This window comes from Pseudopodoces humilis, chromosome 23, assembly GCF_049639895.1.
Source record: "Pseudopodoces humilis isolate 2021_Gansu_Grassland_sample_001 chromosome 23, ASM4963989v1, whole genome shotgun sequence".
Taxonomy (NCBI): domain Eukaryota; kingdom Metazoa; phylum Chordata; class Aves; order Passeriformes; family Paridae; genus Pseudopodoces; species Pseudopodoces humilis.
Window position 1 is genome coordinate 9,446,004 of NC_142222.1, and position 24,591 is coordinate 9,470,594.

General features: G+C 63.7%; 1 protein-coding gene across 5 annotated transcripts; it reads right to left on the reverse strand.

Moving 5' to 3' along the window:
* Window positions 1-398: 398 nt before the first annotated feature.
* Window positions 399-23,637, reverse strand: ELN (elastin). 5 transcript variants are annotated; one of them, XM_088066224.1, is made up of 40 exons: window positions 23,476-23,637; window positions 16,838-16,891; window positions 16,435-16,461; window positions 16,228-16,260; window positions 14,857-14,901; window positions 14,282-14,374; window positions 13,896-13,955; window positions 13,728-13,793; window positions 13,598-13,645; window positions 12,585-12,656; window positions 12,367-12,393; window positions 12,088-12,159; window positions 9,554-9,580; window positions 9,078-9,143; window positions 8,808-8,852; window positions 8,581-8,661; window positions 8,325-8,384; window positions 7,531-7,635; window positions 7,406-7,447; window positions 6,868-7,035; window positions 6,743-6,784; window positions 6,008-6,175; window positions 5,883-5,924; window positions 5,375-5,512; window positions 5,250-5,291; window positions 4,857-5,009; window positions 4,717-4,773; window positions 4,437-4,556; window positions 4,304-4,351; window positions 3,492-3,614; window positions 3,245-3,298; window positions 2,984-3,106; window positions 2,771-2,818; window positions 2,342-2,383; window positions 2,106-2,144; window positions 1,687-1,713; window positions 1,249-1,290; window positions 1,021-1,047; window positions 889-939; window positions 399-780 (listed from the first exon to the last, which is right to left on the reverse strand). In XM_088066224.1, exons 1-40 carry the CDS (start codon window positions 23,552-23,554, stop codon window positions 731-733), a joined length of 2,706 nt encoding a protein of 901 aa, XP_087922350.1. In that variant the 5' UTR covers window positions 23,555-23,637; the 3' UTR covers window positions 399-730. The 5 variants fall into 5 exon arrangements, 4 of the variants coding, with proteins under 4 accessions (XP_087922350.1, XP_087922351.1, XP_087922352.1 ...); XM_088066225.1 differs by lacking the exon at window positions 1,687-1,713; XM_088066226.1 differs by lacking the exon at window positions 1,249-1,290.
* Window positions 23,638-24,591: the final 954 nt, after the last annotated feature.

Sequence of the window (24,591 nt, forward strand, 5' to 3'; positions counted from 1 at the left end):
ACCATGCAGCGGGACAAGTGACATCCTTGAAGCAAGGACCCAAGTTTCCAGGCTTGTGCAGTGCCACGGGGTGGGGTGCATTATACCCCTGCATTATTACCACCACCACCACGGGGAGGGGTCAGGGACACGGGACACAGGATGGAGCCAGAATCCTTTAAAAACTTGTCCTTTATTAGTCTGTCAGAAGCGAGTCCCTCTGTATAGGGCGTCCCACCCAGTTATAGCAAAGTGAGCAACGTGAAGGGACCGAGCCCCTCCTGCCCGCGGCCCCCCCAGACCGGGGGGAGCGCGGGGACCGGGGTGGGGGCCAGGCTGCCGGGGCCATCCCTACCCGCACAGCCCCCGCCGCCGGCATCCCCTTCCCTCCCTCCCTCCCTCCCTCCGCCCGTCCCTCCGATGCGGGGTGCCCCTCATCCTGTGTGCCCCCCGGGGGTCAGCGCTGGGGCTTCGGAGGGGCCCCCCAAATCCCGCAGAGAGCGATAGCACCAAGGGGGACGGCTGCTCCCCGCACTTTATTCCGCGCTCCCTGCCGGGACCGAGGGCCGGGGGGCCCCGGACGCTGCCGGGGAACGCGGGGTCCCTCCGTGGAACGCGGGGCCGGGCACGGCCCCGGCATGGACGGGGGGGGTTCCGGGGCCTGAGGAGGGGGTGTCTCAGCTTTGCTTCGGATTTACATTCTGGACCATGCAGTAGCACCAAAGTTCATGAGGTGATCGGTGACGGAGCGTTACTTCCGCTTCCTCCCGCAGTACTTCCCTGCCGCGCAGCCCGCTCCGCCTGCACGGAACGCGGGGTGAGCCCTGCCCGCACCCCGCACGGCCGGGGGCACGGCCGGGGGCACGGCCGGGGGGCACACTGGCCCTGCCAGCCGGGAAACGCGCTCACCTCTAAAGCCCAGGGCACCCAGGGCTCCTCCGTAGGGCTTGGGGGGCTTCCCTGCAGGGGGAATGAGCAGGAATGAGCAGGACCCGCGCACCCCCACCCCAAAACGCCGTGCCGGGGGGAATGGATACTCACCGCCAAATCCCAGGCCGCCGACCCCACCTGAAACGAGAGCGAAGCCCTCAGCACCCACGAGGCACCCCAATTTGTCTGTCCCAAATCCCCCAGCCCCGGGGGTCCCTCCCTGGCCCCGGGGGTCCCTCCCCGGCCCCGGGGGTCTCTCCCCGGCCCGTGCCCCGTGAACCGGCCAGGTCCCGGCACAGGTCCCGGCTGTGCGCTGAGGTGCCGAGCTGGGGGTGGTACCTGGAAATATCGGTGATACGCCGAAGCCGGGAACTCCAACCCCTGGGGAAAAAGCAACAGCCGGTGACAGCCGGTGACAGCAGTGCCACCCTAACGTGGAACGGGGACAGCTCGGCTGGGATCCCTCGCTTACTCCAGGGACAGGCGCTGATGCAAAAGCTGCCGTCCCACCCTGGCACCCCTCTGGCTTCCCAGCGCTCTCCCAGGCAGCCGTGTGCCAGCAGGGAATGGCAGCAAGCGGGGACCGGTGTGGCAGGGTAGGGGACACGCTCCCACACCAGCCCCAAACTGCAGCACTCACCTGGCTGCAGCCCCCCAGCACCAAAAGCTGCAGGTGGGTGAGCCTCAGTGAGGGTGGGGAGCGTGAGCACAGCCATGGGAACGTGGATGGGAGCAGGGGCTGGAGTCACTCGTCCAGCCCCTCTGGCTGTCCCTTACCTGGCTTGGGAGGTTTCCCAGCGGCTCCTGGATACAAGAGTGCTGTGTCAGAGTGTGGTACCAGTGCAGCCCCAGGGCCACAGCCAGACCCTTCAGGAGGGGCCCGGAGCGTCCCAGGAGGGACCTGAATCTCCACACACTGGGGACATGGTACTGTACCATCCCCTGTTCCCATGGCATGGGCAAGGCTGGTGCTGTGGCCCTCAGTCCCTGCCCAGCAATGGCAATCCCTGGGAACTCGGCAGGTGGCAAACAGGACAGGGCACAAGGTAAGGAGTGGGGTGGGATTGTACTGTGAGACTGGGAGGGGACAGAAGTGACCCACAGACTCCCTTTGCTTTCCATCGCTCTGCCAGCTCTCCACTGCTGCTGCTGCTCCCTGCAGCTCAGCCCTGGCACCCAGAACCAGCATCACTCACCGAGGCCACCAGCTCCGAGCCCACCGACTCCTAGGCCACCTACAAGGAGTAGCCCGGGTAAGCACCAGCAGGGACAGACAGTGGGGCAGTGTCTGCTCCGCTCCTCACCCAGTCCCAAGTGTGCCCGTCCTCCCTGGGGCACCCCGCTCTCCCTGTGCCCAGAGGAAGCATTCCTCCAGCTCCACCCCCCTAGGGAAGCATTCCTCTGCCTGCACATCCCCACTGCCAGCACTCACCTGGGAGGCCACCAACTCCTGGGACTCCAACCCCAGGAACACCTGCCAGAGAGACACCATTAACACCTGTCCCCCCACAGCCTGTCCCCCCCAGCCCAGAGCACCCCCCACCACCGCCCAACCTGCCGGGCTGGCCTTGCCTCCCATGCTGGGAGTCCCCAGCACCCATCTCGCAGCACCCAGAGGGGCTTCAGCCCCTGTGTGACTCATGAAGGGGAAAACTGTCCCCAGCAAGTCCAGGGCAGGGGTACAGGTGGCACTTTGCATCCATGGGTGACAGCACACCACTTCCCACGCCTTGGGGCCATCGGGGCGCCGTGGGCACACAGGGGACAGGAGGAGAGGTCAGCACCCCGAAGGCCACAGGAGGAGAGTGCCCGGGGACAGTCCGAGGTGGCCCTGGGGCAGGGGCACGGCAGGGGTACGTACCGAATTTGGGAGGTTTAGCACCAGGCTGCACCCCTACTTGGGGGATGCCTGCAAAGGGAGCGAGGACACCGCAGTTAGGACAGTCACCCCCACACCACGCTCATGTGCCACCGCCCTCCATTCCACACACATCCCTCCCTGCCACCCCTTCATGTGGCTTTTAGCATTCCCAGCCACCACTGTCCCCAAGCAGCGGGGGACAAAGCGTTGTACCTGCCCCGGGAAGGATGCCAGTTCCAGGTACTCCCACCCCTGGCACCAAGCCGGGCACGCCACCAACGCCGGGGGTCACTCCGGGCACTCCGCCCACACCGGGCACCCCTCCAACCCCAGCACCTGCAGAGAGAGGGGTGAGGCAGCAGGTGTGATCCCCGTGCTCGTGTGGGATGATGTGCCAGGCCCGGGTGCCCATCCCCTGCACAGGTCAATGCCTCTCCAGGGCTGGCAGGGAGACTGAGACCCAGGCTGACTCACCAAATTTGGCTGCCTTGGCTGCTGCTTTGGCTGCTGCTGCTGGACCTCCAACACCTGGGCAGAGACAGCAAGGGGAGATCAGCGACCCTGGGGAGGCCTCACAACAAACCTGGGCAGAGCCATCCCTCAGGCCTTGTCTGCATCCCCCCAGGGGAGACTGCTGAGCTTCTCCTCGAGCCTGTCCTGCCCCCCAGGGCTGCCCCCACACCAGCCAGGCTGCCCCCACCCTTGCCTTCCTCCTCCTCACCTGGGACACCTCCAACACCGGGAACCAGGCCACCTACTCCAGGAACCAGGCCACCCACGCCGGGAGCCAGGCCACCCACGCCGGGAGCCAGGCCACCCACGCCGGGAGCCAGGCCACCTGCTCCTGCAAGGAGAAACAGAAGGGCTGGGGCTTCAGCTCAGGAGGAAAAGTGGTAGAAGGAGTTGGATGAGAAGGCATGGCAGGCCGTGGGGGCAGGGGGGAGGTGTGTGGATGGATTATGAGATGGGTATCCGACTGGATGAGAAGTGGTTGAAATGATGGTAGGATGGTGAGATGGCTGGATGGATGGTGAGATGGATACGTGGATGGAGGGGTGGTGAGGTGGACAGATGGATGGAGGGGTGGTGAGGTGGACAGATGGATGGAGAGGTGGTGAGATGGACGGATGGATGGAGAGGTGGTGAGATGGATATATGGATACGTGGATGGGTGTGTGGATGGATGTGGAGTGACTGAATAGATGAATGGAGGAGGAACAGATGGATGGACAGAGGAGGGGACAGATGGACACTGAGGTGGTGGTGGTGTGGCTGGCTGGGCAGAACAGGGTGCAGATGAACCAATGTACGACGTGGTGTTTGGATGGTGAACTTGGACGCTCCACGAGGCTCAGCTCTCTGAGAGCAGCCATTACCCAGCCAGAACCTCATCCCACATTCAGCCCTTCGGGGACCCCATCCCTCACCCCAAGGAGCCCAGGCACTGCTGGGCCTCAGCGCTGGCAGGGGAGTGGGGTGGGGATGGCCAGGAGACAGGACATGAGGCACAACCCCAGAGACATCCCAGCTTACCGTACTTGGCTGCTTTGGCGGCTGCTTTGGCAGCGGCTGCCGGACCTCCTGGGGGACAGGGAGTGACAGGGTCAGGAATGCGTGTGGCCAGCACTGCTGGGGACATCCGAGCATCCCTTGGGCACCATCTCACCTGGAACACCGATCCCGGGCACCAAACCGGGCACGCCAGCACCAGGCACACCCACTCCAGGCACACCCACTCCAGGAACACCAACGCCGGGCACGCCAACGCCGGGCACGCGTCCTGCTCCTGCAGAGAGGTTCAGGGATGTGTCCCAGGGGACAGACTGTACAGCAGGAATCCCACTGACCTCCACAGCACCGGGGTGTCCCCAGCTCCCCTGTGTGCCAACACACCTCCTCCCTCCCTGGGACAGCCGGTGGTGACGGTGGTGACAGTGGTGACTCACCGATCGCCGCTGCTTTTGCCGCAGCCTTGGCTGCAGCCGCCGCTGCCGGGCCACCCACTGCGGGACACAAGGGACACAGTCAGGGCACTGCCCAGGACAGCATGCCCCCAGCAGCAGCTGCTCACAGCCCATCTGCTCACCTCCAACACCGGGCACAGCGCCAGGAACCCCAGGCACGCCAGGAACCCCAGGCACGCCAGGAACACCAGGAACACCAGGAACACCAGGAACGCCGGCAATGCCAGGAACACCAGCGATGCCAGGAACACCAGCGATGCCAGGAACACCAGCTCCTGCAGGGAGGAGATGGGAGAAGTCAGATCTCACTGCAGCAACAATGAAAGGTTGGGCCTCTTCCAGCTCTGCCTTTTCATCGTGGCCCGAAGAGCGGAACACCCACAGCCACTTCCAGGAGAGGCCCGAGCCGGGCAGGACAGGGATCAGTTCTGTGTCTTGCTAGAAACTGTGGGATGTGTTTCACGATCCCACCAGGTTTTGCAGGGCAGTGACCATGGGCCCCACACAGCACGTACCATACTTAGCTGCCTTTGCTGCTGCTGCTGCCGATGGCACCCCTGGGGACAAGGGAGACAGGGACCTTCAGCCACCATGGCCCCACAGAGCCGGGCCATGGGGACAGGGCTCCTGGAACAGTCACCTGCCACCCCAGGGACACCTCCAACACCAGGTACCAAGCCAGGGACACCTCCAACACCAGGTACCAAGCCAGGGACACCTCCGACTCCGGGCACCAGGCCGGGGACACCGCCCACACCGACACCGGGAACGCCGGCGCCTGTGGGAACAAGAGGGGACAAATCAGAGCTGGCTGCAGCAGGAGCTCAAAGGTGGGACCTGCCAAGGCTCCGTCTCGTCATTGTGCCCAGGAGAGCAGAGCATCCACAGCCTCATCCAGGAGAGACCCCAGCAGAGAATTCAGATGAGTCCAAAGCCATGAATTGGGGCTCAATGGTCACTTCCACAAGACAGCCTGGAGAAACCCCAGAGAGGGAGAAGGTCCTGCCCTGGAGATGGAGCCAGGCCCAGCTGGGAGAGGCAGGAGCTGGGCTGAGCATTCCCCAGTCCCCCCCAGGGGACACCCCGTGCCCCCCCAGTGTGTCAGGGTGGGGAGGGGTCCCAGGGCTGGGGCCCCACACAGCACGTACCATACTTAGCTGCCTTTGCTGCTGCTGCTGCCGATGGCACCCCTGGGGACAAGGGAGACAGGGACCTTCAGCCACCATGGCCCCACAGAGCCGGGCCATGGGGACAGGGCTCCTGGAACAGTCACCTGCCACCCCGGGGACACCTCCAACACCAGGCACCGCCCCGGGGACACCTCCAACACCAGGTACCAAGCCAGGGACACCTCCGACTCCAGGTACCAGGCCAGGGACACCTCCGACTCCAGGTACCAGGCCAGGGACACCGCCCACACCGACACCGGGAACGCCGGCGCCTGCCGGAACAAGAGGGGACAAATCAGAGCTGGCTGCAGCAGGAGCTCAAAGGTGGGACCTGCCAAGGCTCCATCTCGTCATTGTGCCCAGGAGAGCAGAGCATCCACAGCCTCATCCAGGAGAGACCCCAGCGGGGCAGGACAGGGATTGATGGATCCAGTTGCATGTGCTTCTGAAGCCCAGCAAGTTTTTGGAGGATGGTGACCCTGGGCAGGGCCCCTCTTCCAGGAATCTCTGCCCTAATGCCAGCAGCGTCGAGTCCTTGGGAACCAGATCCTGGAACAGATCAGCTGCCAGAAATGGATTTGGTACAAAATCCATGAATCCAGTTAAATCTAAAGACATCAGGTGGGGCTCAATGGTCACTTCCACAAGACAGCCTGGAGAAACCCCAGAGAGGGAGAAGGTCCTGCCTTGGAGATGGAGCCAGGCCCAGCTGGGAGCAAACAGGAGCTGGGCTGAGCATTCCCCAGTCCCCCTCAGGAGTGATCCAGGGACACCCCGTGCCCCCCCAGTGTGTCAGGGTGGGGAGGGGTCCCAGGGCTGGGGCCCCACACAGCACGTACCATACTTAGCTGCCTTTGCTGCTGCTGCTGCCGATGGCACCCCTGGGGACAAGGGAGACAGGGACCTTCAGCCACCATGGCCCCACAGAGCTGGGCCATGGGGACAGGGCTCCTGGAACAGTCACCTGCCACCCCAGGGACACCTCCAACACCAGGCACCGCCCCGGGGACACCTCCAACACCAGGTACCAAGCCAGGGACACCTCCAACACCAGGTACCAAGCCAGGGACACCTCCGACTCCAGGTACCAGGCCGGGGACACCGCCCACACCGACACCGGGAACGCCGGCGCCTGTGGGAACAAGAGGGGACAAATCAGAGCTGGCTGCAGCAGGAGCTCAAAGGTGGGACCTGCCAAGGCTCCATCTCGTCATTGTGCCCAGGAGAGCAGAGCATCCACAGCCTCATCCAGGAGAGACCCCAGCAGAGAATTCAGATGAGTCCAAAGCCATGAATTGGGGCTCAATGGTCACTTCCACAAGACAGCCTGGAGAAACCCCAGAGAGGGAGAAGGTCCTGCCCTGGAGATGGAGCCAGGCCCAGCTGGGAGAGGCAGGAGCTGGGCTGAGCATTCCCCAGTCCCCCCCAGGGGACACCCCGTGCCCCCCCAGTGTGTCAGGGTGGGGAGGGGTCCCAGGGCTGGGGCCCCACACAGCACGTACCATACTTAGCTGCCTTTGCTGCTGCTGCTGCCGATGGCACCCCTGGGGACAAGGGAGACAGGGACCTTCAGCCACCATGGCCCCACAGAGCCGGGCCATGGGGACAGGGCTCCTGGAACAGTCACCTGCCACCCCGGGGACACCTCCAACACCAGGCACCGCCCCGGGGACACCTCCAACGCCAGGTACCAAGCCAGGGACACCTCCGACTCCGGGCACGGCCCCTGGACCTGGAGGGAAGCAGAGTAGCCAGACACCCCACAAACACCCCACTCTGGCACCCGTGGGCACACGGTCTGCCCAGGGTCACAGGAGTCTCTTGGGCACTGGCTTTGTGGTGGGCTCCGCACTCATCCTAAAGCAGCTTCTTTGGGACCCTGGGATGCACCCGAGAATTTGATTCTCAGCTCCCTGCACCAATCAGGGGCTTGGCCACCCAGGATGTTTGGGACTTCCAGTGTCCCCCAGTCTGTGGCTGTACATCCCTGCTGCCCCAGAGCTGGCACGTTTTCCCTGAATTCTCCAGGGTGTGATTTGCTCCTCACTTTTCTCCCACAGAAGAGCCAAGGAGGAGAGAGGTGGAGATCTGCATCACCAGGAGCATCCCTCAGTAGGGAAGGACAGCTCAGCACAGACCCCGTATCCCTGGTCACCCTGCTGGCATCTGGCAAACCCACACCTCCTGGAGACACCGCGTGTGATGGGCATGCTGCGCCCCATCCCAGCTGCTGCGTCCCCAGGGGCCCCTCAGCCCCTCATCACTACTGGGAAAGCTCCTGGAGCCGGGGCAGGGGGCAGGGAGAGCACCCCAGAGGATGGGCCAGGGGCTGCTGGGGCAGCTGTGGAGCCACACAGCCCCTGGTGTCGATGCACGGCTCTTCCCCGACCCAAGAGATGATCCGGGGCAGCAGGAGCTCACCGAAAGCTCCTGCCTTTGCCGCTGCCTTTGCCGCCGCTGCCGCCGCTGCCGGTCCTCCAACTGCCGGGACAGCAGGACAGAGTCAGGATAAGGGATGCGGGATAAGGGAACGAGACCCTCCCCGAGCCCCAGGGCAGAGTCAGGATGCGGGATAAGGGAACGAGACCCTCCCCGAGCCCCAGGGCAGAGTCAGGATAAGGGATAAGGGAACGAGACCCTCCCCGAGCCCCAGGGCAGAGCCCTCTCATCGCCTCACCTCCAACTCCTGGGACTCCGCCGACGCCAACACCGGGCGCGACTCCCGGGATGCCACCGACCCCTGGCAGGAGACCGGCTCCTGCCGCAGGGAACAGCTCTGTCAGCCGATGTGTGGGGACACGGGGACACGGGGACACAGCCAGCATTCCCGGGGCTGGGAGGGAGGGAGGGAGCAGCTCCCTGCTGGGGAGATGGGTGCTATTTGTGCCACCCAGGGCAACTCACCGAGTTTTGCTGCTGCCTTCGCTGCTGCCGCCTGTGCTCCGACGCCTGTGGAGGGACACGGGCCCTGAGGCACTGAGGCACCGAGACCATTCCCACCTCAGCTCCCCCACCCCACAGGGACCCCGGGCACTCCTGCCAGCACCTGTCCCCCTCTCCTGTGGGAGGTGTCCCCTGCAGTCCCCAGACAGCCAGACAGGGGCCAGCAAGGTGGCAGGGTCCCCTATCACGCCCGTCCAGTCCCCACCCTGGGGCTGTGGGGTCGCCGTGTACCTGTCCCGGTGGGGTATCCTGCCTTTCCTGCCAGGAGCCCGGCTCCTATCCCGCCGGGCCTGAGGCCTGCAATCACAACACAGGGCAGAGCCAGGTCAGGCACCGGCCAGGGGGAGGACACGAGACAGACGGAGCGGCTCCCTTGGATCTCCTTCCCCTGGCGCCAGAGGATGCGGGGGGATGCCAAAGGCAGCTCCTCCCCACTCGAGATCCCAGGTCAAACATCCCTGTGTGGAGCTGGCGTGGCTCAGGATGTATCCTATGGATTACCAGCTCCCAGGGATGCCGGGAGGGCTGAGTTCCCAGGCTGGTCCACAGCCACCATGGGCAAGGCACGAGGTCCCCAAGGGAGCACCTCTCCCTGGGAGCAGGATATCCCTCACACCACCCTGAGGGTCGGTGGCTACGGGGTGACGGTGGCAGCCAGCGGAGCCACAAGGAGTGGGAACAAGAGCACTCACCACAGGGCAGCTTACCATTGGTGTAGGGCAGTCCATAGCCACCTGGGGATGAGAGGAGAGAAGGAGGGGTTAGCACCTGGCTGCTGCTGGCCCTGTCCCCTCTGCCCCACGGCATGGCCCCGCTCTGCCAGGGCTGTGCCCCAGCCCAGGGGCTCGGTCCATCGTGACAGTGAATCCTCCAGGATACAAACCCCCGTGGTGGAGCTGGGCCCTGAGATGCTGTTCTCCCTCACCTTGGAAGCAGTGACTGAAAGAGCCACCCCCTCTGAGCCCTGGCCGAGGGCTGTGGCGCCTGAAGCTGGTTCTGCAGGAGCCTCCCATGACCCCGTTCCAGAGGGGTCCCTCGGGAGCTGCACAGCAAGAGCTGTACCCAGCCCACTGCACCCTGGCCAGCTCCGAAGGAAAGGATTTAATTGGAATCAGGGCTTGGGAGCCTGGGCTGAAACACAACCTCATTAGGAGGTCAGTGCGAAGGGATGGGGAGGGATTATGAGCTGGAACATCACGGCCAGGGAAATGTCTCCTTTGGAAAGAGCCGGATCCCAGCGCTGGGAATGGAGCAGGGATGCCCCTGGCCCAGCAGGGACCGTGGGCTTGGCAGCCAGCAGCTCCCAGCTGCCATCACTGCTGCCAGCAGCCCGGGCCATGGGCTGCCACATCCCGGGGGGAACACCTCGAGCTGCAGGCGGGGTGCAGAGTGCCTCCAGCAAGGGGGCCGTGGGCAGGGATGTGGCTGCCTGCAGCCAGGACACAATTACTCATGGCACAGCATCTCCTCAGCACCGGACACCATCCCCTCCCAGCAGCCAGCATGTGGGGACCAGATTCCCCTCCATCCTGCCGGGTGTCCCACGGTGTCCCACAGCAGCACACTGGTGCTGGTGAGCAGAGGCTGGTGAGCTGTGCCAGGTGTCCCTCACCTTGAGGGCCACCCTTTCCCATCCAGGGGCACCTTATCAGCACCTTGCTCACCCTAAAGCTGAGAAAGGGGTGACACACATGGAGGTGACTCCAAGGGCCAGAAGTCCAAGCCTGGGGTCTCCAAGGGTTTTGCTGGGTCCAAGTCCAGCTCCCCACCACCAGGATGGGAAGGCAGCCCCTGCCCTGGGGCTGTGCCCATGGGAATGTCAGCAGAACTGCCAGGGGGGCTCAGGCCGAGGCACACACTGCAAGGGCTCTGCACAGACCGACGTCACCCGGGCACAGCTGGACACTGGGGAGGGGTCCCCATCCCTGCGGCATCAGTGGGACCCTGACCTCAGCCACAGCTTCAGCCTCAGCGAGGTGGATTACCTCAGGGCCACCTCCTGACTGGGGACAGCACAGGAGCATCTAAAGAGATGGCTTTCCACTGAAAATGTTATTTGTCCCACTGTCCCCTCATCCCCTCCCAGCCTGGATCTACTGCAGCAGGGCCAGTGCAGGGGACACCCCACGTGTGACAGCCCCAGATCCACCTGCAGCACCAAGAGAAGAGCCTCCACAGCCAGCAGCACAGTCTGTCCTTGCGCTGCCAGCCCCGAGCCCCCAGAGGTGACAAACTGGCATCCTCCAGCACCCCAGGAAGGTCTGGAGACACCCCCACTGTCCTGGTCCCTGTCCTGGGGCCAGGACCCAGTCAGGGTGTGCTGGCAGCAGGGGCAGGTCCCCACAGAGATCATAACTCTGCTCCAGTGCAGGAAACCAGAGCGAGCTGGGGATCCCTGCCACGGGCCCTGCTGGGGGGAAGCCAGCAGAGCTGCTGGGGCTGGAGCTGGGCTGGGATGTCCTGCCTGGGAGGGGCTTCTCCCACCGAGGCTCTCCTGCCTCCAGCAACTTGTTTGGGTGCATGGGGAAATGCCCACAGATCTCCCGTGCACTGCCCAGCTCCCCAGGGATGGGGGCCCTGCCCAGATGTGGCTGCCCCCCTCCTCAGCATGCACTGAGGTGGCAGCATGGCCCCTGGAGGGCACAGAACCTGCCACTGTCCCTGCCACTATCTGCCCAGGGACAGGCAGAGCTGGCACCCGGCCCAGGGCTGGCAGGGGAAGGTGTCCAGAGCAGCCCAGGCTGGGAAAGAGGTGCTGAGCTCCCCCAGGCTGACCTGGGCTGGGGCTGAGCCCCATCCAGGTGGGGAGGGACACCTGCCTGAAGCCCCCAGGTGGCCTCAGCTACAGCTCCTTGAGCCAGGACACCTGGCCCAGGTGAATGCCCAAGCCCAGGAGCCACACTGTCCCTTGCAAGGACTGTGCCTTGAGCCAGCAGGGACATCCCAGGGTGGCCTGGTGAGAGCGTGTCCCCAGAACATGTCCCTTCCTACCTTACAACAGCAGGAGCGAGGCACAGCACCGTCCTCATGTCCTGGGGGCAGGAGCAGCTGCAGCAGCCCAGCAGCTGCCCCAGGCAGGGCACAGCAGAGCCCCTGGCTCTGTCCTGCTGGCCCAGGGCCAGCACAGGTCCTGGGGACCTGTGGGCACCGTACCTCAGCCCCGGGGCACGGCGGGTCCTTCTCCTGCCTCTGCTGGGGATCCTGCACCCGCAGTGAGGCCACTGCTGGCTGTGGAGCTTACCTGGCAGCTTAGGAGCTTTGATGGGATACCCCAGAGGGACACCAGGCTGCTGACCTCCAAAACCTCCCAGTCCTGCAAACCAACAGCAGACTCTCACCTGGAGCCCGCGCCACGGCTGCCACCAGTCCTGGAGGGAGGGGAGCGCCCCAGGGCACCCCAGCAGAGCAGAGTGGGGGGCTTGGGAAGCCATGAGGCATCTTCTGGTGTGGGGAGACCACGGCTGTGAGGAACAGGCTTGGGAAGGAAGAGAAAGACAGGCAAGAGAGATGGGACACTCACCAGGGATTCCTCCAAAGGCTCCAGCTCCTAAAATGAAACACAAAGACAACTGTGTGAGCCCTGGGCTGCTCCTGGAGGCCCAAATTAACCCAAGTGAATTCAGCCTTAGGACGGCCAAGTGTCCTGTAGGGCTGTGATCCCAAAGGATGGGCTGGGGTGCCGAGCTGGAGCCAGCCCTGAACCCACCCCAGAGTTCCAAGAGGATTGAGGGAACCTACCTGGGGCTTTAGGCTTGACTCCAGCTCCAGTGGGGACTCCAGGCAGCACCCCTACGCCAGGGAAGCGAACACCTGGAGCACAGACCAGAGGGGTGAGCTGGGGCCTCGGGATGTTACTGGCACCCAAGACCCCCACACCCAGCTTCCAAACCCCTGTCCCCCATCTCTCGTCACCCTCATCCTCGGGGGCTTGTTGGGACCACCCTGTGCCAGCTGCCTCCACCTGGAGCTGCCAGGAGGGGTTTGCTCCAGGCCTGGAGCTGCCTGTGGAACAGACTGGGAGCTGCAGGGAACACTCAGGAGGGGTTTGGTGACAGCAAAGCTCCAGCCAGGCCTGGCCAGTGCTCTGTGCCCCGGTGATGCTCGGTGGCCTGGGGCCAGACAGGGCTCTCCAGCCCTCAGGGGTGGCAGACAGTGTTTTGGCCTTGCAGTCGTTTGGGTTGGATTTTTGGGTTTTGAATTTCCTTTTGGTTTGGGGTTCTTTTTCCCCTCTTACAAATGTCTTTCATTATAACTGGAGCATTTTCAGACATGGAAAAGACATTCCTGACCAGCAACACACTTCGGACAGTGTCGAAACATCTTGTTTTCACAAGTTTTCCTCCCCCAAATTACTTTGCACTGAGGAATTCCTCTCTCCCGCCACCTCCTCCCCTTCCTTCCCACACCGCCAGCCCTGGCAGCTGTGCCAGCTCCTCTCCCAGTGCTGGTGCTGTCTGCTCCCGCCAGGCTTGGCACGGGATGGAGGTGCCGGGTCCCCCCATGCCTCTGGCACGGTGGAAATGTCACTGTCACCTCAGCCAAGGGGTTTGGAAGCTGCAGGGAGCAGCGGGAGGCAGGGCAGGGTGCTCTCCCCACGGGGGGTGCTGGCATGGCATGGGATAGGGACCCCTCGGAGGTTGGGGTCCTGTCAGTGGGGTGGGGACCCCCTCGGAGTTGGGGTGCTGCTGGCAAGGTTGGGATCCTCTTCAAAGGTTGGGGTGCTGACAGTGGGGTGGGCACCCCCAGCTCACCTGCGCCAGGGAGCACGCCGCCCGGAAAAGCTCCAGGAATCCCAGCACCTGCAGGCAAAAGAAATTCAGGGATGAGGGGTCAGATGGAGCCGCTCCCCGCCCCGGCCCTGCCTGCGGGGCCGTCACCTACCTGGTATTTTAGGGGGTTTCCCTGCGGCACCCAGGCCGGGCTGCACCGCGCCCGGCACCACGGCACCTGCGGGCAGCAGAGACCCCTGAGCCCTGCCCGGCTCCTGCCCACCCCAGGGACAGCTCTGCTCCAGGCTTGGCTCTGCCGGGAGCGAGGGGCATTTCCTACCTGTGGAGACCCCGAGGCCACCGGGACCACCAATTCCACCCACGCCTCCAATGCCAGCACCTGGGGGCGTTGGGAAGAGGGGTGTACCAGGGCCACAGAGAAGGGACAAGCTCAGGATGGCCCTTGGGGGGTGACACCCTGAGGCAGAGCAGGTCCCCCATACTGGGCACAGGGACCGGGCAGCTCTCTGCTCTCTGCTCCTGGGGACTCGGCTCTGGCCGATTCCCCCGTGCCAGGGTCCCCCCGAGTCACTGGGGAGCCGGGTGACAGCATCAGCTCCTGCCTGCAGCCCCGGGAAATGTGTCCTGGCCCAGACACCCAGGGGACACCGGGGGTCCCTGGGGGCTGCCCCGGGCCCACCTTTCCCAGACCCCCCCAGCACTCACCAGCTTTTGCAGCAGCCTTGAGCGCCGCGGCCGAGGCGGCTCCGGGGAACGCACCCCCGGGGAAGCCAGCTCCGGGGAACAGACCCGCAGCACCTGTGGGGAGAACAACCAGCATCAGCATCCCTAAAAACCCCTGGAGCCCGGGTGTCCTGCCCTGGCGGTGGGCACGGGGTGCTGAGCGGTGGGGGCTGGCGTTAGGCTGGGCGAGGCGGTGTGAGCAGGCTCTGCCCTGTCCGTCCCCCAAACTGGTGCTCCCATCCACATCCCACCTGGCACACACAACACCTGACACCCCTGGAGCTCCTGGCTGACCCCCTGCATCACTGCCCCTCTGCTGCCGGCCCTGCAGGGACCCCGGGGGCCTCCTCTCCTGCAGGGTCACCCCACTGTGGGAGATGTAATCCTGCCTGTTGGGTGTCTGCGGTCCCTCAGGTCTGGGAAGGGCACCCAGCCCAGGTGGGAGCCACCCAGCACACCCTGGAGAGCTGTGGAGATGAGGACGAGGGGTGTGCTGTCCCCAGGGTGGCTCTCTGGGGACATCACCTGGAGCCGGGGGGACAGTGGTCAGTGCTCACCTGGCTGCAGGCCAAGGGGGCCGAGTCCCCCAAGTCCTCCGAGCCCTATAGAAAGAGAAGCGGGGTGAGGTGGGGGTGGCCAGGCCCGGAGGGACAGAGGAGTCCCTGTGGCACCGTGGGGACGGGAGAACAGCCCAGGGACGGCCACAGGGATGGGGGACAAATGTCCTTGCCAGCACTTGGGTCCTCCCTCCTGTCCCCCGTGCCTCACACACCTCCCACCCTGCCGGGCCACAAGGGGACGGGAGCAGAATGTTTATGGCTGAGGAATGAGTCCCTCGCTCTCTGGCCAGCGCTGCCTTCCAACATCTGGGGCTCATCAGCCCTCGCTCCCTCCAGGCGCAAATTCCAGTGCTGCTGGCTCTGGGCGCGGACACTGCTCTGGCTGGGCCGCCCCGCGTTTGGTTTTAATTATGCCGAAATAAAGGGCCTTGTTTTTCTTTCCACGAGCTGAAATCTGAGCAAACGGAGGCTGCCGGCCCCAGCTCGGGCTGCGGCTCCCACTGCGGCTCAGGGGGCCGGAGGTGTGGGGTGTCCCTGCCCTGGGCGCGGCGGGACCCCAGCACCTCTCCATGGGGATCAGCAGTGCAGAGGGTGCCAGGACAAGGAGCAGGGCTTTGAACCAAAGAGGAGAGATTTGGACTCAATGTTAGGAGGAAATTCTCTGCTCTGGAGGTGGGCAGGCCCTGGCACAGGGTGTCCAGAGCAGCTGGGGCTGCCCCTGGATCGCTGGCAGTGCCCTTGAGGCTGGACAGGGCTGGGAGCAGCAGTGGGAGGTGTCCCTGCCATGGCAGGGGGTGGAACTGAAGGAGTTTCAAGGTCCCTTCCCACTCAGGCCATTCTGTGATTCCATCATTTCTCTTGGCCCCAGAAGAGGCACATTCAGTCCCTGCTGCCCCAGGCTCGGTGCCCTCCAGCTGTGCCTTCTCCAGCTGTGCATCCTCCTGCCAGCATCCTCCCTCTCTGCCGCTGGTGTCCCCTCTCCCCAGCGCTCCTGGGCCAGGCAAAGCCCAGCGTGGGCTGCAGGAGCCTCTGCAAAAGCTGCTTGGCCCCGATGGCAGGCAGCTGGAGGCGCTGCCAGCTTCCCAGCGGGACACTGGCTCCCGGCTTTGCGTCTCCTCCAGCAGATCTGGCACAGCTTTACAGGCAGCAAGCACCCCCAAAGGGTGGTTTGGGGGGACTGGGGGTAGAGGACAGCGCCGAAGCGGGGCAGGGGAGGGGGTCCTGTGGAGGCTGTGGCAGGATTAGTGTGGCAGGGCAGCGCTGGGTGTGCCTTGGCCAGCGGGGGAGCAGCCTGAGGGCAGCAGTGGTTGGAAAATATCCCGGCCACTGGCGTGCTTGGAGGTGGTGAGAGCCAGGAAAAGCTCTTACCTGGTTTGGGAGGTTTTCCTGCAGCCCCGAGTCCTAGGGGAGAGGAGAGGGGTCAGAGCCATCCTCCCTCTGAGCATCCCCGGGCAGGGGGACACGTGGGACAGGGCCAGCCTCGTGGCAGCCCCCCTGCCCAAACAAGGCAGATCTGCTGGGCATCCTGCCCCTCTCCCCAGCCCAGCACAGCCTGGCAGGGTTCCCAGCACTCACCTGCTCCCAAACCTCCAACTCCAGCACCTGCGAGCAAGGGCACAGTGTGAGCTCTGCTCCCGGGGGCACCCAGCACCCACACAGGCTCCCGGGGTCCCTGGGGAGACTCACACGGGTCTCAGAGGATGGGAACCCCCCTGGGATGTCCCCAGGGTTTTGGCTGAAGCTCTGGGGACAGGCTGTGACCTCTGAGCACCTCCTGTGGCCAGGGCTGGGTAAGCCTGGCACTGGCACCCAGTCGTGTCCCCACGCCGTGGGGCTGAGGCTGAGTCCATGCTCAGCAGCCAGGCAGGGTGTCCCCATGTCACCTGATCCTGGCTGGCAGGTCCCCAGCCTTCCCTGGTGTCTCAAAGGAACCCCCAGGCACCTGCCCATCCTTGCAGACAGGGTGATGCCCCCTTACCTGGGAAAAAGCCTCCTCCTGGGACTCCCCCTCCCGGGATAGCACCAGGAACCCCTGCAAGAGAAGAGACCCTGGTTAAATCCCCCAGAGGCCCGAGGCAGGGGGGCAGGGCGTTCCTCCTGCTGCTCCCTGCAGAGGAGCTGGGATGTGGAGCTCCAGGGCAGGTCCCTGCCTTTCCTTGCATTCCTGCTTGCCCAGGGGGACAGGGGGACAGGGCTCAGAGGTGCCCCAGCTGGCACCCAGGCGTGGCACCTCGGAGGAGGAGTCAGCAGGACCTGGCCCCGCGTGGGAAGGAGGGAGGGACATGGGGCTGGCTGCTGTCCAGCTCTGCTTCCCGGCTCCTGCCCCATCCCACAGCCAGGGCTGCTCCATCACCTCCAGCTGCACCGGGGGTGGGTCCAGGCACGGCCACCACTGTGGGGCTGTCCCTGTCCATCCCCAGCCGGTTTCTGGTGCCCCACACTGGGTGCCAGATGTCTCTGATGGACACGATGCATTGAGGGCTCTTCACCTGACACGCACACAGCTGCTTCCTGAGGCAAAGAAAAGCTTTCATTTCAGGATTTTCTCAGCCCTTATAAAGATCCTCTGACCAGGTTACCCTGATTGGTAGAAGGAACAAGACCCCCTTTGGTCCCATTGGTGGGGCCAGAGAAAACACACCAAGAACGTGTGTCCAGTATTGTTTTGAGAAATATTATCTATTTACAATGACACAATCCTGGAGAGGAAACTGTTCCCAGGAACTTTCCCCCTGGGAACAGATGAGCCCCTGAGAGGCTGAAACTGTCTCAGGGTCAGAGAATCGTGTCCACAGTCAGAGATGTGAGATGGCCAGTGCCCCCGGGAGGCAGCAGGACACAGCGGTGTGTGACGGCTGCAGGGCTGTGCGTGCACAGGAGGTGTTGGGACACTCAGTGGCAGGAGCCGTGCCAGGACCCATCACACAGCCCCAGAGAGTGGGGCCAGGCCTGTGCCCCCTGCATCCCCTCCCGAGGTTCCTCCAGTGTCCCTTGGACAGGAGGGGACACGTGCTCAGGCCTCTGGCCCCTGGCCAGGGGGTTCAGGAGCAGCTCCTTTTCCCAGCTAGGGGGTGACAGAATGGCTCCTTTTCCCGGCACATTCCCCACCCACACCATCCCCCCAGGATAAACACAGCTCCAACTCCTGCCTTGTTTCCAAACAATCTCCAAGTGTCCGCACACCTCCAGCCCTCCCTGTGCCGCTGGGAGCCAGTCCAGGCACGGCCAGGGACCCCCGTGGCACAGACAGGGACTGTCCCCACCCCAGAGGGGGTGCTCAGCCCCCGTCACACCCACCAGCCTCAGTGCCCCAAAAGCAGGCAAGGTCCTGGTGCTGGGGTGACAATGGGGACCCAGACTGACCTCCTCTACCCCTCTGTCACCTGTGCCAGTGCTGCCTGATGGAGACTCCCAGGGAAGCTGGGACAAGGATTTCTCCCTGCAGTGTGGGGAGCACAGAAATGTCCAGGTGTCACCTGCCCACAGCCACAGCTGCCAAACTCAGCCCTTTATCATCATCACCAGCCTCCCGGGGCACTGAGGGTCCTGCCAGGGGGGTTCCTCTGTGGTGACACTGTCACTGCCCCCTCCCCAGGCACCATCCCAGAGAGCGAGCTCTGGACACATTTGGGAGGGTTGCAAGGCTGTGCTGTCCTACCTGCCTTGCCCAGGTCGGGGAGGGCAGCAAGGCCTGGCAGGAGGAGGGATGGCCTGGAGGCAGTGGGGTGGGTGACTGGGTGCTGGTGCCAAGTGGCTTTGTGGGGACAAACCTTTCCCTCCAGAGCCCTTCCTGACCAGCTCTGCTGCCAGGCACAGCTGGATCCGCACTGCCCTGGCTGCTCCCTCACAAGCTGCTCCCCCAGAGCCCGGCTCAGGGCTGTTCCCTGCTGCAGGCACTGCCAGGGGCTCTCTCCAGATCCCCCAACATCTCCAGTCCCTCCCCCTGTACAGCACAGGTGTCGGTGACAGCCCACACACTGGTGACAGCGTGACCACACTGGGCTCTGGCCATGGCTCTCTGGCCACCTCTGTCCTTGCCCAGGGCCAGCAGCCCCCAGCTCACTTTGGGGTCTGTGTGCTCCAATTTGTCCTCTCCACCCATTCCCTTGGCACATCAGGGAAGGGGAGACTGAGTCAGCAGCTTCCCAGCGCTGAGGGAGCTCTGTGCTGCCTCTGCTCTGAGCCTGCCAGGACCCTGGGAAGGGGATTTTCCTGGGCTCCCAGCCTGTCTCCTGGGCTGTGAGCCTGCATCCCACCCCAGGGATGGCTCCTCAATCCGGGGGCCAGGGAATTTGCAGCCACTCGTGCAGCCCCAGCTGTGTCAGGGTGTGAGCCACGGAGGTGCTCACGATCTGTGTGGAGTCCCCTTGTTTATGGGACTGGGACATTCTCCCCCCACAGCTCCATCCACAGGTGTGGATATCCATGCTGCTCCGCTGCCAGAGCTGCTTCCGATCCCGTTCGGATCGGCTGCACCATTTCTATCTGCACCACCTCCTGCAGCTCCCTTCACAAGCCAGAAATGCACAGGATTTCTCTGTTCCACAGGTTTTGAAACCGAGACCGGGATGGAGAATCCACCACAGGACAGCCTGATAACTCACCCCTCTGTGCGCCCGTGGGCACCCGCTCCCGGAGGAGCCCCGCTGTGAAACCACCACCGCTTCCCCTCTTCCCTCCTCGCGCTGTTTTCTTTTCCTTGCGAGAAAGTTATGGAAACATTCAGTCTCCAAGCGACTTTGAAGCTGTGATGCGTCCTGGGCCGAGCTCACTGGTAGCAGCTCGGGGGGAGCGGGGGGGCTGCTGCTGGGGCCTGGCTCCTCTCCAGCCCCCCTGAAGCTCCAGCTTTCATCTCTGAGCGCTGGAGGACGAGCTGCACCCTGTCAGTGGTGAGGGGAGGGAGCAGCCCTGGCAGGCCAGGCTCCAGCTGGGAAGGGGAGATGCCATCCCAGCCTCACCCTGGGGACCCCGGCTGTCCTCGGAGGGTCCCCACAGCCCCAGGCTGGGTGCCAGCACACCCAGTGCCTGCTGAGCACTCACCTGAGCTGCTCCCGAGAGCCTGCAAGGCTGGCACCTCCCCACTGTCCCCCTTGTCCCTCCTGGGGGTGTCACTGCCGGGGGATCCCCTGTGCTCCACACGGGAAGCACTGAGGGATGGATGGATGGATGGATGGATGGATGGATGGATGGATGGATGGATGGATGGATGGATGGATGATGGATGATGGATGATGGATGGATGATGGATGGATGGATGGATGGATGATGGATGGATGATGGATGGATGGATGATGGATGGATGGATGGATGGATGGATGGATGGATGGATGGATGATGGATGGATGGATGGATGGATGGATGGATGGATGGATGGATGGATGGATGGATGGATGATGGATGATGGATGGATGGATGGATGGATGGATGGATGGATGGATGGATGGATGGATGGATGATGGATGGATGGATGGATGGATGGATGGATGGATGATGGATGGATGGATGGATGGATGGATGGATGGATGGATGATGGATGGATGGATGGATGATGGATGGATGGATGGATGGATGGATGGATGGATGGATGATGGATGGATGATGGATGGATGGATGATGGATGGATGGATGATGGATGGATGGATGGATGGATGGATGGATGGATGATGGATGGATGGATGATGGATGGATGGATGGATGGATGGATGATGGATGGATGGATGGATGGATGGATGATGGATGGATGATGGATGATGGATGGATGGATGATGGATGGATGGATGGATGGATGGATGGATGGATGGATGGATGGATGGATGGATGGATGGATGATGGATGATGGATGGATGGATGATGGATGGATGATGGATGGATGGATGGATGGATGGATGGATGATGGATGATGGATGGATGATGGATGATGGATGGATGGATGATGGATGGATGATGGATGGATGGATGGATGGATGGATGGATGATGGATGGATGGATGGATGGATGATGGATGATGGATGATGGATGGATGGATGATGGATGGATGGATGGATGGATGGATGATGGATGGATGGATGGATGATGGATGGATGGATGGATGATGGATGGATGATGGATGGATGGATGGATGGATGGATGGATGGATGATGGATGGATGGATGGATGGATGGATGGATGGATGGATGGATGGATGGATGGATGGATGGATGATGGATGGATGGATGGATGGATGGATGGATGGATGGATGGATGATGGATGGATGGATGATGGATGATGGATGGATGGATGGATGATGGATGGATGATGGATGATGGATGGATGGATGGATGGATGATGGATGGATGGATGGATGGATGGATGGATGGATGGATGGATGGATGGATGGATGGATGGATGGATGGATGATGGATGGATGGATGATGGATGATGGATGATGGATGGATGATGGATGGATGATGGATGGATGGATGATGGATGGAGGATGGATGGATGGATGGATGATGGATGGATGGATGATGGATGATGGATGGATGGATGATGGATGATGGATGGATGGATGGACGGATGATGGATGGATGGAAGCACTGAGGGATGGATGCCCTGCTCCAGCTGCTGGGATAGGCGGCACTCGGCACATTCAGGGAATCACGGCACTTTCCCCCTGCAGTGTCCTGTGTCCTGCTGTGCAGGTCCCCACAGTGCCAGCACAGCTCTGCTCCCCAGGACTGATCCCCTGGAACTGATCCCCACCTGCTGCTGGGGCTGTCCTCAGTGCTGCCAGCTCAGCCCCTTGCTCTGAGGTGACAGTCTGGGTATGAGCCCCTCAGCCCTGGAATATCTCAGGGTTCCCTCTCCTGCCAGGCTGATTTGGAGCTGCACTGGCAGCCGGTGCTGGAGGACACGGCCCTGACCGTGTCCAGCCCCTGGGATCCCCTCTCAGCATGTCACCGTGCCTCTGTGCCAGCTCTGTTCCTGAGAGCTGCTGTGCCAGGAGCAGGGCTGACACACCAGGCTGCAGAGACACTGCCCAGTCATGGGAGAGCCTTCCCCTGTGTCCCACCAGCACTGGGACCATCTCTAGGGTCAGGTCACCTCCTCTGGGAGCTGCTTCCCAACCAGCGAGCACCCCTGGGGACTGAGCCGGGGTCTGAAGTGGGGTCAGCTGAACTGAACTGCTCGGGAACTGCAGCAGGGTCTCACCTGGGCTCCAAAGTCCTCCAGAGACTGTCCCAGCTGGCCACAGCTCGCAGGGTCAGAGCAAAGGCAGCCTGGATCAGCAAGCCACATCTCCCTCACTGCCAGAGATGGACAGTGCCCGGGACTGAGCACATCCCAGCCAGCACCCTGAGCAGGGTTAGGCACCGACAATCCAAGCAGCTCCCAGGCAGCTCCCGGCTCTGGGGTCCCACTGCCCGCGCAGCCAGCCCCGGCTCGGGGTCCCGTGAGCTGCAGATGGAGCTGCTGAGGGCTCTGCCCTTGGGGACAGGTGGCCCAGACGGTGCCCACCCAGCCCTCCACGGTGTCCCTCCCCCTCTCGTCCTCTGGTCCTCAATCCTCTCTGTCCGACAAGCCCCGGCACGGACCCCGTGGCCGATGGTGGCTGTGCCCATCACACGCTCTCCCTGGCACAGCCCCCGGCTCTCCGGAGGTGACTGTCCCTCCCTGGCGGTGCTGTCGGCTCCTCAGAGCCCTCTGCCCGGTTTGGCGGATGAATCTGTGCTGCTCGCCCCGCCTGGGTGGGAGCTCAGCCCGCAGTGTGACCCCGAGACAGGGCCGGTCCCGGGCAGGCAGCGGCTGCGGTGGCCGGGGGTGACACAGCCGGGACCCAGAGCCCTGCGCTGGCTGTCCCCTCCCGGCCCGGGGTGTCGCACCTGCCGGGCTGGCCTGTCACACAGCCTGGGGCCGCAGGGACCCGACGCTGGTGGCACAAGGGCAGTGAGGGCGGTGTGAGGGGCCTCCGGCACCCCCAGCCTGCGGTTCGGGTGGGTCGAGCTCCGCAGCTGCAGCAGCCCCGGGGCTGTCACGGCCACACACCGAGCAGCGGCTGCTGCCAGCCACCCACCGCCCCCGGTCCCGCTGCCATCGGCTCCCGCTGCCATCGCACCGCGGGGTGACAGCTGCCACTGCCCCCGGGCCAAGCACTTCTAAGCCCACTTAAGTCGCACTTTTAAGCGGGAGTTTGGTGGCCACCCCTGATGTTCTGCCTGAGTGTTCCTTAGCCTTTCGTGTCCCCAAGCCTCTCATGTCCCCAAGCCTCTCGTGTCCCCAAACCTCTCGTGTCCCCAAGCTTCTCGCCAGGACACCCCTCGCAGCCTCCCCCTGACAAGCGCTTGGCGCAGCGGTGCCGTCACCGACTGCCCCGTGTCACCACCCTCGGTGACATCCCACCCCAGCCGGGCACGGCACAAACCTCCCGGCGGTTCGGGGAGCACGGAGCCCTCGGCGGAGGTGGCAGCGGGGGCCTACCCGCCCACCCTCGGGGATGTCCCCAAGGCAGGGCAAGGCGGGTGACTGTCCCCGCTCGGGGGTGCCCGGAGGATGCGGGTGCCGCAGCCCCGCTGCCCGCTCCGAAGAGCCGGAGCGAAGCGCTGGCCGGGTACGGGAAGGAGGATTTCGTTCCTTACCTCCTTGCTGAGTAGCCGGGAGGATGGAGAGCAGGAGGAGGACTCCGGGGAGGAGGGGTGCAGCTGCCTGCCTTGCCATCTCTTGAAGCAATGCCCCAGTGCTCCCGCGGGCTGTGTGTTTTATCCCAGAGCTGCTTAATTGTTGCTTCCAAGGATGCGAGGGGAAGGGGAGGGGGGGGTGAGGAGGGAGGGGAAAAGGAGAGGGAGAGGGGGGGAGAGGCACAGGACACTACGTCATGAGGAAAGGCCAAACACACACGAGCCTCTCCCGCCGATTGGGCTGCCTGCTCGGGGAGGGGTTTTTTTCCTTTCCCCCCCCCTTTTTTTTTTTTCCCAATTCCTCGCTGCTCTCTCCAAGCCGGCTCCTCTCTGCCAAAAAAGCTGGAAGAGGGGGGAGCTGCCAAGGCAGGCGGTGGGGGAGGAAGGGGGGGCTGCTCCCACCGGCATGGGGACCAGGGGGTTTAGGGTGATGGGTGTGTGTCGCACCTGAGGGGTCTCGCATCCCGGGTGGCCTCAGAGGGGATTGGGAGGCAGGTGGGGACCGGCCGGGTGAGGGGATGGGGGTGTCGGGGGTGCAGGCGGGAATTCGGGGATGCTGCTCCAGCCGCGGGGCCTGAGGGAAGGAATCGGCCCCACGCCCGGTACCGTGCCCGGAGCCAGCGCCCCGTGCACGGAGTCCGGATCCCGGTACCGGTGTGCAATGCCCGGGTCCCATGGCAGTGCCCCGGTACCGGTGTGCAATGCCCGGGTCCCCATGGCAGTGCCCCGGTGCCGGTGTGCAATGCCCGGGTCCCCATGGCAGTGCCCCGGTACCGGTGTGCAATGCCCGGGTCCCCCATGGCAGTGCCCCGGTACCGGTGTGCAATGCCCGGGTCCCCATGGCAGTGCCCCGGTGCCGGTGTGCAATGCCCGGGTCCCCATGGCAGTGCCCCGGTGCCGGTGTGCAATGCCCGGGTCCCCATGGCAGTGCCCCGGTGCCGGTGGCCCCGGCGGTGGCCGTTAGGTGGCGGGCGCGGGGTGTGCGGCCGCCGGCAGCAAGGGAAAACCGGGATTTTTGCAGGAAAACGTGCTGCCGGGCCCTGGGGTCCTCTCCCGGCCAGGGGTGCCCTGGGGACA

What these genes read in the sequence shown, in the direction of transcription:
- ELN (XM_088066224.1), bottom strand. Translation starts at nt 23,554, where the DNA reads ATGGCAAGGCAGGCAGCTGCACCCCTCCTCCCCGGAGTCCTCCTCCTG. An exon ending in TGGACTGCCCTACACCAATG is followed by an intron (nt 9,144 to 9,553) that starts GTAAGCTGCCCT and finishes TTGTGATTGCAG; the next exon opens with GCCTCAGGCCCGGCGGGATA. An exon ending in AGGATACCCCACCGGGACAG is followed by an intron (nt 8,853 to 9,077) that starts GTACACGGCGAC and finishes GTCCCTCCACAG; the next exon opens with GCGTCGGAGCACAGGCGGCA.